Below are 19,724 nucleotides of genomic sequence, written 5' to 3'. Positions count from 1 at the left end.
TTATAGAAGCCGGTTTGCATGTGACATTTAATAGCTATTTTACAGTGGAGAGAGGAGTAGAATATTAGCAATGCTGCTTTTAATATCCTGTCGTTGAATAAACTTAATCCACCCTACATGTAAAGTTGCTTGGATGATTAAATTCAATGAAAAATAAGCCCTATGGCCAAAGGTTCACATTTAATGGAGTCTGTACGTGATCCAAGTGATAAGATGATAATTACTTGGATAAAAGACCCATTGAGGGCAGGTAAAGCAAATAAAGCCATTCATAGTCAGAATCATTTATTTAAAACACATTTCTGCCTTTAATAGAGTCAAAAAAAATCAAGTTATACCCTATATGTGTGATAAGGGATAACTTGCTCATAACTGGGTGTCTGACCACTGGGATTCCCAGCAATCCCGAGATCGGGGATCTAAAGCCCTGTCCCGAATGGGGCGGAGGACTGAATGTTCAGTCTATCCTAAATCCATTCTCTATAGGATGGCCGAGTGGAACGCTCCGCTATTTCTGGTACTTCAATAGACAATGAATGAGCCGGAGGTCAAGAATGCGTTCCTCTGCTCCATTCAAGATGGGGCTGCAGAGTCTTGTTCTCAGGGATCCAGTGCTCCAATCACTGTATCGCTAGGGTTCTCAGCAGTTAGACCCCCAGTGATCAGCAAGTAATCCTCAATCAAATGGAGAGGTTCACAGCAAAAAAAAACAACAAGAAATAACAAAACCATATGGTATACACTTCTTCAATGGTGTCACGGGTGTATCAAGTGTGACAGACAGTCGCTCTGGATGCGGCTGTAGAAGGTCACTGTGTTTGGCATTGCAGACTCCTTCTTGATCCTCTCATCTCTGTAGTGTAGTGATATCCTTCTTCCTTTAGGACCCCGCAGTGACCTCCACCTTCTGCTGCTAATTGACACACCCTTGTTTGGTAGTTAAAAACTTTCAGTGTCTCCAGAGAGTCGCCGGTGATAGTTCTATGTTCCTCTATCCATGCCTGGAATACTAGTAGTTAGCTAGTGTCTTCTTGGACTTCCCTTGGAGGACAGTTGGTGTTATCTCTCTGGTGTCTTCTCAAGCTAAGAGTATCCCCTTTGTTTGTTTAGCTTGTTGTCTTTAGTTACAGTGAAGACTGACTAGTGTTCACCCCGTCCCCTCCGTACCTAGGGCCAAGCTCTAGGGACATTCAGGGATTAGGTTTCCTGCTCGGCAATAGGTGTGTAATCTATATAAGGATGATAGGGTAGTCAGGGTGATATTAGATCTGCCTAGGGTTCTCCACTCCCCCTTTTCCTAGTTGTTGGGCTCCCTTCCCACTCTTCCCTCACCTTGTGTGACAAATGGATACCTATGGTGAATGAATGCCATCTATCTAGACTGCGGCCACTGTTGGTCATATACCATAGCTGCTAAGCCCACTTGTCGATGTGCACCTAGCCTTAGCCTCAACCAGCAATGAAAGCTAAACAGTATAAAGTTTGTAATTTAATTTATTTAGTGATGTAAATTTGGGGTTTGCATTTGTTCAGATGATCAGAATTCCCACATTCATAGCAATAATGACCATAACTTTTAATTTTTATGTGAGCTGTAGAAATGAAAATTCTTGTACAAGAAATTGGTGGTAGAAGAAAGTGGTGCCAGCAAACGCTGTTTGGATAGTCGTAGTTCAGTTTGCTACCTGGATTCTAATCTCCCCTGTGGGCCCCTGTGCTGCTGCACTGGTGGTAGGTCCGGTCCGTTTGCTCATTGATCTTTAGTGCTTTAAAGGGAATCTGTTATCAGTTTTTTACACCCAATGTAAGAGCAGCATAATAAAAACACAGAGGCCTTGATTCCAGTGATGTGTCACTTACTGGGCTGCTTGCTGTAGTTTTTGATAAAATCACAGTTTTATCAGCAAGAGATTATCACTAGAGGACTAGTAAACCTGCTGCCATGTAGTCCTCCATATTCATGAGCTTTGAATAACCCCACCCCCAACACTGATTCACAGCTTTCTGCCTATGCACAGTGTATATAGAAAGCTGACAAACAGTGGTGTGGGCGGGGTTATATAGAGCTCAGCATTTAGAGAACTGCTAGGCCTGCAACAGATAAATCAGTGATTTTTTCAAAACTGCAGCAAGCAACACAGTAAGTGATACATCACTGGAATAAGGTTCTCTGCCTCTACATGATGCTGCTCTCCGATGAGGTAGCAAAAACCTAGTGACAGACTGCCTTTAATATACTTACACAATAATACAGCAGTGTTGATGAAGTCTTATACTGATATGGGCTGGATATCCTGATTGTCCTCCTCCCTGAGGCCTGTACAGTGCTCAGGCTATACATTCCATACCTTAAATCATTATTATTTTTTTAAGATTAACTTCTGTATATATCCAGAAAACTGGAATTTGTGATTAATAAACTTTTGAGATTGAGTATTACCGCATCTGCATCCTCATAAATACCAGGCAGTTTCAAAGCTACAAACTTGTGAGATACATCTGATATTAGCATTGTTTGGTAACTCCAGCCCATTGTAGGCCTGATTCATACAGTGCAAATTATTTAGTAGAAACATGGATTCGATACTGACAGGAAGAGAAATATAAAAGCTCTCTTCCTTTTATATCTTTCCTTCCTTTAGGATCTACTTCTGACTTTGCTTAACTTTTTCTAACTACAGCAATCTGCCCATGTGAATCAAACATTAATGTTTTTGACAGCCATAACGAAATGTTTAAAAATGATGATTACTATTCCACATTACTATTTCAAGCAATTTTCTCCTACATTTATATTAAAGGGGATTTTATATTTTAGACATTCATATGATTTTGACACCTATCTATAGCTAGCATATAAGTAAATGGAGAGAGTCCCGAACATTTGCAGTCTCCTCTCCTTTCATTTTCTAGCTGCATGAAGGAGCTGGCAAAATCTAAGGCTGTGTTCACACATGGCCAACGCTGTGTCGTCACTTCCATCTGGATTTTAACAAAAACGCTGCATGTAAACTGAAGGATGAACTGATCCCATTGTTTGCAGTGGGATAATTCCAACCTGACGGACACATCGGGTTTTGGCGCACTGGTGGCCTGATCACAACCGGTCAGTGTCTGGGAGTAAATGGTGAAACTTACTGATGGCAACTGATGCAGTTCTGATCTAGTGAGTTACATGAGGCCACAGGTCTGTCATCTTTAAGGCTTGGTTCACATATAACTTGCACCAGGTTCAGTTTTACTATTTACACCCAGACGCTGATCCAGGTCCAAATCCCAATGTTACATGAAACATTGTGTTCTGGCTATTGGATTTGCAACTTTCAAATAATAGGATCAGTTCCTCCATCAGTTTCCATCTGGAATTTTTGTTAAGTGGTTTATGAAAATGATGAAGAAGCACCAGACATAGCCGTTCCTAGCCTGAAACATTTTTTGTTTTTCCAGTGGAAATACTATAAAACATCTAGGGTGGAAACACAACTGCACCTTTAGGTGTAACATAATAAAGCATTTTTATAATTAACTTTAAAAAATTGGTAAAGCTTATCTGTACTATCTAAGCTATACATACAGAACATCTACATACAAGCAGCATATTAAATCTAATGTATTGTTGTAAAGCAGCTGTATTTAATGCATCCAATTTTACACATGTAATATGTACGTATATACAGTATATAATACTTTAAACAATGACAAGTTTGAGCGGCATTACATTACCTGGTCCTGGTGACGATTGTCCTGGAGAAAACAAAATATTATAGAATGTTAACATCTGCACATACTAAATATGATCATCGTGTATTAATAAAGTAAAAAAATTCCTGAAACTGAGGCTTGAACTTGTTGCTGAAGTAATAAAAAGTTTTCCTCTAACATTAGCTAAAAGAAGAGCATCAATTTGACATATCCACCAATAGATGGAGCTTAAGTACACTCTTTTCTAACCACAGCACAAATGATATGCGAGCTCATGTAGATCCGCATGTCAACAGCAGCCTGCAGGTGGCACTCTTGTCCCAATAATAATCTACAATATACATACATATATATATATATATATATCTATATCTATATCTATATCTATATATATATATATATATATATATATTGGTTATTATTACATATAATAACCACTGTATATAAATATATAAAAAAAATATATAATATAAATATATATATAAACTATCTAAATATATATATATATATATTTATACATATATATACATATATAGCCATTCTCTTCATTAACTATGAGACTTTATAGATATATTTAAAATAATGAATGAAGGTGCTAGATCAGATTTGACAAAAAACACTAAACTCTCATTAACTTAAGTTGAGAGACAAAGACTGGTTAAACACTCAATATGGTTTGTCTTTCTTACAGCTAATTTAGAAGGGATGTCTCTTCCTGCCTTGTATCTACTATATGACGCATACATGCAAATTCAAATTTTTATATAGAATAAATATTAACTCTCATAACCAAGTTAAAATTCCCTATAGACTCTATTAACACAGTATAAACACAGTTGCTAATGAAAGTAAACCTACTGTGAAAAGATTTCTATTAAAAAGTTGTGGCACTTGGATGCATACCAGATACTTCCAATTTGTACGTGAGCTCTAAAGTCCACATAGAGGGAAATGCAGGCAGTAATGTCAGGGAATTCTCTGGAGACTTCTTCACTGGGTTGAAAACTGCTTAAAAATCTCTGATTTAAAAAAAAAAACACCTTGCTTTGTGAACAATATAATATCTTTACACAAGGCCAATTCTAGCGTTTGTGCTGCCTGAGGTGAATATTAAAAACTGCACCCAGCGCCAGCACCATCATCATCCTCATAGACATTTATTGGAGTGGCAGGGCGCATGCTCTACTCCATCTAGATTCCTCTTCGCTGGGGTCTTGCAGTGAGGAGGAAGAAGTACTCAGTACCTTGACTTGAGATATTGGGATTCCTCTAGCAATCTGATAATCTGTGCATCAGTGATAAAGATCATTTATGAGATAATGTCTCTTTATGTAGTTTAGGCCATAAATTCTCTGTGATGCCCCTAGTAATATACGTACTGCATCGTGACTTAGGTTCCACAATCAAAAGTTGTTGTAAGCTGCTGTTACATCAAAACATAATGCAAGTGAATGGGGATTCATTTTGACACACAATGTACCACAATTGCAACTAGCAAAGCAGCAATTGTTTTGTATATATTGCAACTTGCTTGTCGCGGTCACGGGAGCTTTTAGTTCGCAATGTGACCCCATTTACTTGCATCATACTACAATTTAGCAGAACTTTGGTTGTGTGTCATGAGTTGTGGCCAAAGTTGTCATGTATCCCCCGCCTAATGCAAAAAACCTGCGAAAACTGTTCAGACATCAGTCATCTGATAACTGGACTGACTGGTAATTCTGCAAGTTGGGATAGTTTGCTTCCGTATCATGGCCAGACAGCAGCGACTACATGTGTGTACACGCTAATGCCTCCATATACTATACCATTGAAATGTATCCATTTGTAAAATATTACATGATACTATGTACATAAAATATATACAAATACATACATTATATACATGTACACATTACCACACACTGCACAGAAAATGCTCATTACATACAGGCTGAAGAACTGTGTGTAGATCTGAAGCCTCTGTCACTCCAGCTCTATTCCCCGTCGGGCGCCACCTCCTCCTGCTTGACTGGCAGCCTCTATGCTGTATGACTTCAAGGAGCCAACAGTCAAGTAGGAGGAGGAAGCATTGGTCAGGGAATAGAGCTGGAGTGACAGAGGCTTCAAATCTACCATAACTCTTCAGCTTCATTTGCATATTCATTCAAATGCTAATTTCTCAGTAATGGAGAATGGACTGGCCATGGAAAGGTGTCCCTGTAAATGTCTTTGGAAGAGCTCCATGCGTATATCATATAATAAATAGTTTGGGGTGTGAAATCCTGCTGACAGATTCCCTTTACATGCACACACATGTATACATGCAATGATGCACATTTATTATATATACCTACTTAATTAATAAAAATTAATAAGAAAAATGCACTCATTGTAGTGCTACCCATAAATTCTGCTCTTACAGACATATGCCCTCATGTGCCTAGCGGCAAACACAACCTTGGCCATCAATATTCTGATCCTGGAAAAATCTGAATCTGGGTAGATTCAGATTGCAATTTTCTGTTACTACTGTAAAAGTATTTATTATAACTAGTGTTACTTGCAATTGGCAGAGATGTGTATATATATATATATATATATATATATATATATATATATATATATATATATACACACACGCACACACACACACATACACACACATACACACACATACACACATATATATTCCAAAGTCTGAGATGATTTATCAGAACAAAAATCAGCCAGCGGGGTGAATCTCCCATATTTCCTCATGTGCATTATTTGTACGTAGCTTTTATTTAGCTATACGATTGCTACACCATATTCAATTCTCTACTTGGCGGAGAATAGAAAGTCGGCTTTTCAGTACTAAGTGCTCTGGGCAGTTTCTATGATTGTCATGTATTTGAGTGCTAAAGCATGACAATCATATGAAAAACATGAGACTTGACAGGGCTGCTTTCCTTGCCTGATATACACTTTCAGCATCAAATAATTTATTCTGATTGCATAGAATTTGTTATGTGATACACTGGTACTAGTGGTAACAGCATACAAGCCTGTTTCAGCTTCAGTAAGGACCAAACACAACACAAATGTGTTATTTGTCTTTACTTCTCCATCTATAACACACAGTCTAATTAAGCAACAATTCATTACGGCTGTTCTGCTTCCAGTTAGAATTAGAGGTGACCCAGATAAGACTGCAGCCCCACTGACCCAAGGAGAAAGCCTGATCTGAGGACTGCACATCAAGCCATTGCTGCTAAGTATCCTGAACAAAGCACTTACCAATCTAGTCCTACTTCATATCTCACAGATATTTTTTAATGTTACATAAGAATTAATTTTGATCTACCTAATATTCTTAAGCAGTAAAATAAAGCTGAATCTAGAGCAGAATCGTAATACATGTAACTCAACAAGCTTTCCACAAATATGGCCATATTTTAATAAATCAGGGTTTACTTCAATAGCCAAAGATAAACAAAGTTGCTTATTGTGATGTGTACTAATAATTTATAAAATAAAAATTAAAACAATGGTTACTCTTTATTAGGAGCTTTAAAAGGGAACCTTTCACGTCCCAATACAATATCAACCTGCAGCTATAGGGTTAATCTGCAGTTCAATAGCAATCCAAAGCTGTCTGGTCGCTGCACTGAAGGCCCCGCTACTGGTAGGAAGTGAACTTTATTCCTCAAGGCATCCTCCGGCTTTCAGTCATAGAGGAACGGCTACAGTCACTGCTCAGTACATAGTGTAACCGCACTCCAGCACTGACTGACAGCCAGCACTGTATTGATGCACTGTGAGCTGGCTGTCAGTCAGTGTGGGGGTGGGATTACAGCCACGGATCACTATGTACTGAGCAGTAACTGAAGCCGCTCTGGCTGCGCCTATATGACTGGAGGCTGCCAGGAGCAATAAAGTACATTTCCTCCCGGCAGTTGGGCTCTCAATGCAGCAGCCGCACGGCTTTAGAACACTATTAACCTGCAGATTAACCCATATCTGCAGGTTAACAGTGTTTTTTTGGACATAATAGGTTGCTTTTATGGGGGAGGAGTAGGGAGAAGCTAGAGGGACACATATACATTCTGTGACAAGTACTTCTGAAATGACAGTTACAGATCTCCATAGAACTTTATGAGTACCAACTGTCCTATCTCAGTAATGGAAAAATCTGTTTTCACTGAAGACTGATTTTACCTGTGAACGGAGAATTTTGAGAAAGAATGGTCAATTCAGGAAGCGAAGGAAGCAGATTTCTCTAATAAAACATATTACAAAGTACCTTATTTTCATGTGTACTATTGATTTGTGAAAGATAAATTAAAATGACTATTACTCTTTAAGTGTTAGTTACGGTTTTACAGTGCCAGCTAAAGCTATGAGATTTCAGAAATCACAGTTTTTTTTTCCTTGCAAATTGTGAGCACTTCAGCATTTTTGAAAATCTGCAGCATGTCAATACTTTCAGTGTTTTTGCTGCATTTTTTCACCCATACAAAGCAATGAGAAAGTGCAAAAATGCAGCATAACATTTGTGCTGCATTTTTGCAGTGTTTTGGTCAATAAAACTAAGTGTAGTAACATGAACGGTAGACAAATCACACATGTAATCTGCCTGAAAAACACAGCAGTTTAAAAGCAGCATTTTTACTACCAAAAATGAAGGTGTTGGGTGCGGAAAAAAATGCTGCAAAAACGGCACTTGTGAATATAGCCTTACACATAGGATTGGCTAACAATTTTAGGTTGCCTCGTCCAATCTCCTTCATTTGTTGATTTATCAGAATTTCTGCACCTCTATTCTATCGATGGGGATTGCTGTTGCAGTAACCCTTTGCAGTTCCGCCGATGGAACAGGAGCAACTGAGGCTAGCATGATTTGCCTGTGATGATTCTCCTATATTACTGAAGGGGCTCCTACTTGCTAAAGGGATTTATTTAGTGCTTAAATTAAGTTTTCATATTATAAGTATTTTTTTAAGTTTACAAGATCATAATGTTTAATTAAAAAAAAAATCTTGCAATATTTACTCTGCTAACTAAGCTTAATATTAAGCTGATACTTCCCTTTTCCAGTAATCTCATCATTATAGGCAAGTGAATGACATATATATATAGAGATGATAACACAGGATCACACCATTTACAATAGGTGATGTCACATCTCACCTCCACCCCCTCTACACAGGTCATAGATCACGCCTAGAAAGGCCTACTGTACTATAGAAGTCAATGAGTTAGAGCTTCTTTATTGTTGCCTATGATCCATGTGGCAGCTGTAAATCATGGGCATAAATGCTGCTGGAAGCACAGGAAAGATGGCAGCTCCAATGTACCGATGTACAGAAACTTATATGTAACTTATGGACAGAAAATAGAGTAAAAATATACAAACATAATATAAAAACAGATGAAAAATATTTAACTTTCTGGCTTTAATTATTACAAAATAAAGTGATACATTTTCTAGAGAATGTACAGTATGTTTGAAATGTAATTCCCAAATTTTTAACCAAAAGAATAAATGAAAACACAAGTGTAGCCTGCATATTTGAAAAGATTTGTCCGGGCAAAAGGTTCTTGTTAACTGGGTGTTGGATCCTGTAAAAATAACAAAATAAATCATGCTCACCTACCCACCTGGATCCAATGCAGGCTGCTCTGTGGTCTGCACCAACACTGATAGCCATGACAGTGCAGTCCAATCAATTACACCACCTCTGTGGCTTCTGATAGGCTGCAGTATTCGGGTGACTTGAACCCCACATCATCAGAAATATATCCAATCACTGCACTCTATCAAAGAGGATGACAGCAGGGGAGTATAATTTATTTTGTTATTTTTACAGAATCCAACCACCAAGTAATGAACACCCTTTGCCAGTACAACCCCCTTTAAACTTGTTTTCTGTGCAATATCGAAAACAAAGGCGGACAGACCCTTTTTTTTCTCTGAAAAGACTGTGACGGGTACATCATACCTCCATGTTACAGTTATGTTTGTTTCTGCAACTGACAATTGATTCCAGAAACTTCATTTTCCAACAAGATGGAGCTCCACTCCACTGGCATTCAGAGGTGGTCGCTATCTCAATGAGGAACTCCCAAACCGGTGAATTGGGCACTGTACTGGTGTTCACTTGGCACTCTTCAGATGGCCCCCCAGGTCTCCCGATCTGACAGTGTGTGACTTCTTCCTTTGAGGGTATGTCAAAGACATTGTTTACGTGCCGCCTGTGCCAGCAACACTGGATGAGCTCCGGGGCTGCATTACCACCGCTGTAATGACCATCGACGGGGACATGTCTGGGTTGACCTGGATTACTGAATAGATGTGTGTCGTGTGAAAAAAGGAGGACACATAGAACATTTGTGAACATTATGTGCTAAACTTGGAGAGTTTGTTTGTTATCATGTGCCCTTCACTATTGTGCATGTATACCTATTTGAAGCCCGATGAATCTTTTATTATCACCCTGTATATTAAACCACTAAATGTGACATATGGATTAGTGCTGTAACTTTGGGTCAGTATTTTTTTTAATTGCAATGCAAACAGTTGAACACGGAAACAATCTATCAGCATGAGACCTAATGTTTAAAGCTGATATATAACTTCTATAAACACACAAGAAACACATGTGAAACAAGACAGAATATGTGTTAAACCTTAGAAATTGCAGAAGGACCCCCTTTTACTCTGATGACATTACACTCCCTTTATATTCTCTCAAGCAGCTTCATCAGGCTTTTCAGCAACCTTGAAGGCATTCCTAGAGGTGCTGAGTACTTTTGTTGGCTGGTTTGCCTTCACCCTGTGCCCAACATATCTCAAATAATTTCAGCTGGGTTCAAGTCAGGTGATTGTGGAGGCCATATCAACTGACACAGCACTCCATCCCTCTCATTCATGGTCACATAGCCGTTACTTAGCCTGGAGGTGTATTTTGGGTCATTGTCCAGTTGCAATACAAATGATAGGGACTAAGTGAAAACCAGAAGGGATGACATGCCGTAGAATACTGTAGTATAGTAGCCATTAAATTTGAAATATATCACCAATAGTGTAACCAGCAAAGCACCCTCACACCATCACACATGTAGAAACTATCACATTTTCTGCATCTCGCAAATTCATTGTGGTGGGTACCAAAAATCTCAAACTTTGACTCATCAGATCACAGTACAGATTTCCACCGATCTAATGTTTAGTCATTTCAATGCTTGGCCCAAATTAGTCTCTCCTTATTTGTGGTCCTTATTAGTGGCTTTTTTGCAGCAATTTGACCATAAAACCTGCTTCTCATAGTCTCCTCTTGGCAGTGAATGTTGACATGCGTCTAGTACTTGATGTCTGTGTATTATTTATGAAGGCTATTATTTGAGGTGCTGTTAATTAGTGTTTTCTAAGGCTGTTAACTCTGATAGACTTATCCTCTGCAGCAGAGTTAATTTTTGTTCTTCCTTTCCTGGGGTGATCCTCATGAGAGTCAATTTAATCTTAGCGATTGGTGGTATATTTAATCGCACTTGAGGATACCTCAAAGCAGGGCGGTGGGTTGTGGGGGGTGACACTGGCCTGACAAAAGTAAAAAAAAAAAAATTCCCCTCTCTGAGCCGCCAGATTGGCGGGGAAGGTGAGGGGGGTATAGGAAGTTTCCGGCATCCCTTTGTATTTGCAAAGATGTGAATATAAATGAAGATGCAAGCATCGGCACTTCCAGGATCAGCATGACAGAGAAGTTAAGTACCGGCCATACTGACAGCATAATTCTTGAGGGGAAAAAAGATGCGGAACTGTGGATTGAGTAAAGGACTCTTGCTAACTGGACTGTAGTACAGAGCTGGGTCGCGTTGAAGTAGTGGGGAACGGTGAAGAAAGAGGACAGGTGAGTAAAAAGAATGGAATTGAAACTGTGTGTGGAAAATGCTCTATATTATAAAGGAAATGTTCATCAAGATATGTACCTGCTATCTACTGTATATAATCCCTGCCAAATTATCATTCAGTAAAAACTTTATTTTTGACTGGTGGTCTCTCTCATTGAACTGTTCATCATCTGGTCCTGGCCAACAAAAGTCATCGGTAATATGTGGCTTGCAAGGGCATAGCCCCCCACAGCATAAGTCCACACACCCAGCAAGGAACCTCAACTTCATGCAGCAGGGCCAAAGCTCAAGAGACGAGTATCTCGCCCATGGCTATCGCCCGGCACCACGTTACACACACCTGATAGTCTCAAACATTTTCTGAAAGCCAGTGATTCCATAAGTGAACTTTTAATGACATGCTTTTTCATTGGAAACCATTTCAGGAGACTACCTGATGATGATACTTGAAAGAATGCCATTGGATTATAAAGCTGTCATCAGAGTAAAAGGGGGGTACACATAAGGGATTACACATATTCTGGTTTGTTTCACACATGTTTCTTTACTCCTTGCTTCCATATGTGTTCCTTCATTGTTTTGCTACTTTCAGATTGAATCTACAACATGCACATTCCAATGAGAAGAAGGAAAACCATTGTATGAACTGGTGAATCCAAACGTTTGACTAGTGCTGTACGTATATCGGAGGTTCATATCAAAATAATCAATGTATTGATTAGTGTTTTCGGAATTATCATTAGCTGATCCCATTGTAACATTTTTGTAGAATTATTTTTTACGATGATGATGTGCTCTTTAACCCCTTAATAACATCTGACGTACTAATACGCGTCTGTGCCCTGGGACTTAAGAGCCAGACCCGTATTAGTACGTCATCGCGATCGCGCGCGCACACAGGCTGTGCGGGCGCGATCGCCGCCGGGTGTCAGCTGATTGTCACAGCTGACACCCGGTACTATGTGCAGGGAGCGGTCCTGCACCGCTCCCAGCACATTAACCCCCGCGATGCTGCGATCGAAGTCGATCGCGGCATTGCGGGGGCAAGGGGAGGTGATCGGCGATACTCACCTCCTCTTCCGGCTTCCAGCGCAGTCTGCAAAGGCTTCCCGGGTGTGGCCATGACGACCCGATGTCGTCATGACATCATCCGGGTCACCAGAGAGCAGGAAGATTGCTTGGACATGCACAGTGCATCTCCAAGCAATCTTCACACTGTGCACTTCTGACAGCCTTCATGGCATAGGGATGGTGCTCCATTCCTGTGCCATGCAGGCGATCAGAAAAAAAAAAAGTGAAAGTCCCAGAGTGGGACAAAGTAATAAAGTGTATAAACTGTGTGAAAGTGGAAAAAAATAAAATGTGCAAAAATATTATAAAAAAATTAAAAAAAAAATACACCAAAAATAAAAATATAATGTACCCATCAATAAATATTATTATAAAAAAAATAAAAAAAAACAATAAAAGTACACATATTTGGTATCGCCGCGTCCGGAAAAACCTGACCTATAAAAGTGTCCCACTAGTTAACCCCTTCAGTGAACACTGTAAAAAAAAAAAAAAAAAAAAACCGAAGCAAAAAACAATGCTTTATCACCATACCGCCAAATAAAAAGTGGAATAACACGCGATCAAAAAGACGCATATAAATAAAAATGATACCGCTGAAAACGTCATCTCGTCCCGCAAAAAACAAGCTGCCATACAGCTCCATCAGCCGAAAAATAAAAAAGTTATAGCTCTCAGAATAAAGCGATACTAAAAAATATTTTTTTCTATAAAATAGCTTTTATTGTGTATAAGCGCCAAAACATAGAAAAATGATACAAATGTGGTACCGCTGTAAACGTACTGACCCGAAGAATAAAGCTACCTCATCAATTTTACCACACGCGGAACAGAATAAAAAAAATAAAAAAAAACAATTCCTGAATTGTTGGTTTTTGTTTATTCTGCCTCCCAAAAATCGGAATAGAAAGCGATCAAAAAATGTCACCTGCCTGAAAATGGCACCAATAACAACGTCAAGTCATCCCGCAAAAAACGAGCCGTCACATGACTGTCTGCCAAAATCTGGAAAAATTATAGCTCTCAAAATATGGTGATGCAAAAACTAGATTTTACAAAAAATGCGTCTTTTAGTGTGTGACAGCTGTCAGTCATAAAAACCCCATATGATTCTGGCATTGCTGTAATCACACCGACCCGAAGAATAAAGTCGTCTAATCACTTATACCGCACAAGGAACGGCGTCAAAAATAAACTCTTGGGTTAGGATTGGGATAGGGTTAGGGCTGGGTTTGGGGCTAGGGTTGTGCTGGGGCTAGGGTTGTGCTGGGGCTAGGGTTGTGCTGGGGCTAGGGTTGTGCTGGGGCTAGGGTTGTGCTGGGGCTAGGGTTGTGCTGGGGCTAGGGTTGTGCTGGGGCTAGGGTTGTGCTGGGGCTAGGGTTGTGCTAGGGCTAGGGTTGTGCTAGGGCTAGGGTTGTGCTAGGGCTAGGGTTGTGCTAGGGCTAGGGTTGTGCTAGGGCTAGGGCTGGGGTTGGGATTTTTTTCAAAAGTAAGAAAAAAAGATGACGATATGGCGACTAGTGTTGAGAGCAAGTGCTCACTACTTGAGTTTGCATCGGGTGCTCTGGTATGCATTGAGTATCGTGGGTATTTGAGTGACATGCTCGAGTCTCTGCCCCATATGCTTCGCGGCCAAAAAACTTTACGGGGATTGCCTGCCATGCACGAGCGATCCCCGCATGTTTTTTTTTGGGTGTCTAATAACCGTGAAACATGCGGAGCAGGGACTCGAGCATGTCACTCGAGCACACGCTGTACATGGTGCATACCTGAGTACCCGATGCAAACTCAAGTAGCGAGCACTTACGCTCAAGAATAATGACAACTTATTCAATATGATGACCTAATGTAAACAAATTCTGTGCCGTACCTCTGGGTTCAAAATGTTCACTATACACCTTAATAAAATCCTTGAGGGGTATAGTTTCCAAAATGGGGACACTTGTGGAGGAGCTCCACTGTTTAGGCACATCACGGGCTCTCCAAACGCGACATGGTGTCCGCTAACAAATTGAATGGAAAATCGGCTCAAATTGTTAGCGGACGCCATGTTGCGTTTGGAGAGCCCCTGTGTGCCCAAACATTGGAGCTCCCCCACAAGTGACCCCATTTTGGAAACTAGAACCCCCAAGGCACCTATCTAGATGCATAGTGAGCACTTGGAACCCCAGGTGCTTCACAAATTGATTCATAAAAATGAAAAAGTGTTTTTTTTTTCACTTTTTCATTATTACGAATCAATTTGTGAAGCACCTGGGGGTTTCAAGTGCTCACTATGCATCTAGAAAGGTGCCTTGGGGGGTCTAGTTTCCAAAATGGGGTCACTTGTGGGGGAGCTCCAAAGTTTGGGCACAGAGGGGCTCTCCAAACGCAATGTGGTGTCCGCTAACAATTTGAGCCGATTTTCCATTCAATTTGTTAGCGGATACCATGTTGCATTTAGAGAGTCCCTGTGTGCCCAAACATTGGAGCTCCCCCACAAGTGACCCCATTTTGGAAACTAGACCCCCCAAGGCACCTATCTAGATGCATAGTGAGCACTTGGAACCCCTAGGTGCTTCACAAATTGATTCGTAAAAATGAAAATGTGTTTTTTTTTCACTTTTTCATTATTACGAATCAATTTGTGAAGCACCTGGGGGTTCCAAGTGCTCACTATGCATCTAGAAAGGTGCCTTGGGGGGTCTAGTTTCCAAAATGGGGTCACTTGTGTGGAGCTCCAAAGTTTGGGCACAGAGGGGCTCTCCAAACGCAATGTGGTGTCCGCTAACAATTTGAGACGATTTTCCATTCAATTTGTTAGCGGATACCATGTTGCATTTAGAGAGTCCCTGTGTGCCCAAACATTGGAGCTCCCCCACAAGTGACCCCATTTTGAAAACTAGACCCCCCAAGGCACCTATCTAGATGCATAGTGAGCAGTTGGAACCCCCAGGTGCTTCACAAATTGATTCGTAAAAATGAAAAAGTGTTTTTTTTTTCACTTTTTCATTTTTACGAATCAATTTGTGAAGCACCTGGGGGTTGCAACTGCTCACTATGCATCTAGATAGGTGCCTTGTGGGGTCTAGTTTCCAAAATGGGGTCACTTGTGGGGGAGCTCCAATGTTTGGGCACACAGGGGCTCTCTAAATGCAACATGGTGTCCGCTAATTATTCAAGCAAATTTTACAATCAAAAAGTCAAATGGCGCTCCTTCCCTTCCGAGCCCTACAGTGCGCCCAAACAGTGTTTTTTTCCCAAATATTGGGTATCTGCGTGCCCAGGGGAAATTGCACAACAAATTTTGCGGTCCATTTTTTCTTGTTACCCCTGTGAAAATAAAAAAAATTGGGTCTAAAGTAACATTTTTGTAAAAAAGTTAAATGTTCATTTTTTTCTTCCACATTCAAAAAATTCCTATGAAGCACCTGAAGGGTTAATAAAGTTCTTGAATGTGGTTTTGAGCACCTTGAGGGGTGCAGTTTTTAGAATGGTGTCACTTTTGGGTATTTTCTGTCATAAAGACCTCTCAAAGTGACTTCAAATGTGATGTGGTCCCTAAAAAAATGGTTTTGTAAATTTTGTTGGAAAAATGAGAAATCGCTGGTCAACTTTTAACCCTTATAGCTCCCTAACAAAAAAAAATTTTGGTTCCAAAATTGTGCTGATGTAAAGTAGACATGTGGGAAATGTTATTTATTAACTCTTTTGTGTGACATATCGCTCTGATTTCAGGGCTTAAAAATTCAAATTTTGAAAATTGCAAAATTTTCAAAATTTTCGCCAAATTTCCGTTTTTTTCACAAATAAACGCAAGTGATATCGAAGAAATTTTTCCACAATCATGAAGTACAATATGTCACGAAAAAACAATCTCAGAATCAGGGGGATCCGTTGAAGCGTTCCAGAGTAATTACCTCATAAAGTGACAGTGGTCAGAATTGTAAAAATTGGCCCGGTCATTAACGTGCAAACCACCCGCGGGGCTTAAGGGGTTAAGAGATAATGCCGCTATAAACACTTGCAAAATAAATGTGTGAAGCTATGACATTTTATTTCCTGCCACAGACTTGGGGAGAAACACCTGCCGTAACCCCCTCCTTCCAATATAGATACATGTGCTAACACTAAACTGCTGCCTCCGTATAAGTGTGTCACAGATGTGCCACACCTAGTTCTATTGCAGCTGTAAGGATCTTATATTCTTCCTGTACTTTACGCTGTTATGGGCACTTATATTTAACATTGTATAAATCATACAGTTTTGATTTCGGTAAGATTGGGTGAATAGTTCTGCACTATTTTGTCTGGAATTTTGAACTTTAAAATGTTTCATTTTCTATTGACTTATTAAGAAAAAGGGGATTTTTTTGCCATAAAAGGGCCAAAATTTAAGACACTTCAAAACATAACAGATTAACACAATTCATGGGCAAATTCATTGTTGAGCCCTTGTCTTAGGTTTCCTGTACAAAATGTACAAAAACTATTTAGTTTAAAGTGGTTACAAAAAATGACACATCTCAACACCAGAAAAGATGCCATATCCAGAGCATGATGTGTTGTGAAATCTGCAGGACTGCGGCATACCAAACTACACTTTAGCAGCAGAAATCAGATAGTCAGTCTTGAAATTTGGGCAGGTGAAGACAGACATATTGGTCTGAGGACGATCCGATCGCACCCAGACTAATATTAGTCTATGGGGCTGTACACATGTCTGAGGAAAAGAATCGCTGCATATCTCCGAGTTTGATTCGATATTTGGATCGCACTTGGCCATGCAAGTCAGTGAGCGCGTGGAAACCATCGACTACACTTGGATGACATCTGAGTGCAGCCGGATATCCATACAATGACACAATGGAGAAGATGGAGACATTTTGGTCTCCGTCTTTTCCGCACAGTGAACTATGAGTCTCTCACCCGAGAGAATTTGATCGCACTACTCTGACACTCTGATCAAACTCTTATCAGAATCTGATCAGAATCTGATTTGCATAATCGGCCCAATTCTCTTGGATGAGAGAATCTGTGGTCATCTGCATGAGCCCTAATGCTGTGGATTTTCCTGCAAAGTTGCCTAAGACTTTATTCACACATCAGTATTTGTGATCAGTATTTGATCAGTATTTGTATGCCAAAATTAGGAGTGTCTCCAAAACACAAAACAGGTGTCAATCTTTCAATTATAGTTTTTCCCTGTAAATTCCACTCCTGGTTTTGGCATGTAAACACTGGTGCAAGATGCTGGGCAAATACTAACGTATGAATCAGCCTTTGTTGTCAGACATAACCTTAGGCCACGGCCCCACTATCAGGATTTGATCAGTATTGGGTCAGTATTTTTTCTCAGGAGTGGGAGCCAAAACCAGGTGAGGAACAATCAGAGAAAAAGGTATAATAGAAACAAGTGCACCAATTCTGCATTTATCACCCACTCCTGGTTTTGGCTGCCACTCCTGAGAAAAAATACTGACCGAATACTGACCAAATACTGATAGTGGGACTGTGGCCTAAAAGTGACATTTGGACACTGTTTTTACCTGTAAGGCCACAGCCCCACTATCACAATTTCCTGGTATTTTTCAGTGGCACAGATACTTAAAAAACTTGAACAAAACACTCACAAAATGCTCTAAATGACCATCCTTTTTACTTCTATGGAAACACAACTTGCTGCTCATATCTTCAGGCATTTGAACATCTTTTAAACATTTCAGGCTTTCAAAACTGCTAAGCATTAAAAAGAAATGAAACGTCCATTATTCAGGCGATTTCCACTAGGAAGAACCTCCATACTATACAATAGATGTCAATGGGAAGTCCACAAGATGTCTGGGCATCTTCTCGAGCATTTTGTGAGCGCTTTCACCACAACATAAAAAACACAAGCGGTTTATTCAATGCGTAATGGATGCCCAAAAAAGTCTGAAAAATGCTTGTAAAAAGATGCCCCTAAAAAATTCAAAAAAAGGCTGGCAGAAAAAAGGCTGAAAAGAACGTTTCAGGAAACAACCCCCCAAAAAAATATGTGGCGCCCCTGAGGGTTCAGTCGCCACAGGGGTATTGCACCTCAGATCGAGGTGTGGTATCTCCACTCCCAGGTAAGGATGGAGTACCTCACAGGACCCCAACTACACACTCAACACTACACCACTCCAGTTCTGAAGGGGCCCTAAAGCACCATAGTGCTGCCCCGGGCCTGAATGAAGGAGTTGGGGGGAACCAAAGTTTAAGGGGAACCACGTAGTGAGTGAGGGTGGAGGAAGAACTTTACTTTAGCACTTAATAGAATCATATATAACTGGAGGCCATTTTAAGAACCGGGTCTTTGGTCGTGGGTCTTTGGGACGGCAGGTCAGCACAAGGCTGCAGCCGCCTCAGGGTCCACGGTTTCCGATCTCAGGCCTCGAGACGGGGGATTGGGGCAGAGTTATAACCGGTTCTGTACCCGGTCAGAGTCCAACCAAGAAGGCCCAGGAGGGGAGCAGAGGAGTTAAGCTCCATAGGCGAAATGATCTCATGGGGTGCGGACGGAGCGGAGTCGCCACCTGCATAGCTTATTCTGGCCCAGCCAGAGAGACCCTGCCGCAAGAGGGGGTACCGGTCCCCGATTATCTGACTTTGCACTTCACGTCTCTGTCGGAAAAGTCCGGAGGCTTATGTGGATCCCAGGGGGATACGGACAGAGCGGAGTCGCCACCTGTATGCCCTAATCTGAGTTTATCCAGAGGGACCCGGCCTTACGCCACGTTCTCACCACAAGTCACCAAAAAGGGCACCCACTAGTCCGAGAACTACACGTTACCCACAAGGGACATCGCAGTACCCGTAGGGGACTCAGTGGGGGACACTTGGCGGGAGAAGTTCAACAAGAGAGGAACACACTAGAGCGGGGGTCCTGTCAAGCGCTCTTGAACTACCTGGAGTGTGCTGAACCCCACCCTGGTGGCCGCAGCTCGCTGTATGACAGCAGAGAGAAGCTCTGAGCTGAGAAAACGCTACTGTGAGTAAAGACTTGGATGACTTCAACTACTGCCTCTGTCTGTTCTTTCCTCCGCGGCTCTGCACCCGCCAGCGCTCTATTCTGCATC

At 40.8% G+C, this 19,724-nt stretch overlaps 1 protein-coding gene across 6 annotated transcripts in view; it reads right to left on the bottom strand.

The window, feature by feature from the left end:
- PTPRC (protein tyrosine phosphatase receptor type C) overlaps nt 1–19,724 on the bottom strand; it is a 199,295-nt gene that overhangs the window by 116,235 nt on the left and 63,336 nt on the right. For all 6 annotated transcript variants that reach the window (XM_073642882.1, XM_073642883.1, XM_073642884.1 and 3 more), the window contains exon 3: nt 3,724–3,744. In XM_073642882.1, the coding sequence (XP_073498983.1) occupies nt 3,724–3,744 (21 nt within the window). The remainder of the gene's footprint in view (nt 1–3,723; nt 3,745–19,724) is intronic.

This window comes from Phyllobates terribilis, unplaced genomic scaffold (assembly GCF_046119375.1).
Source record: "Phyllobates terribilis strain yellow unplaced genomic scaffold, ASM4611937v1 Scaffold_8__6_contigs__length_399053987, whole genome shotgun sequence".
Taxonomy (NCBI): Eukaryota; Metazoa; Chordata; class Amphibia; order Anura; family Dendrobatidae; genus Phyllobates; species Phyllobates terribilis.
The sequence above is the reverse complement of the archived record's forward strand: the minus strand, read 5'-3'. Positions and strand labels throughout refer to the sequence as shown.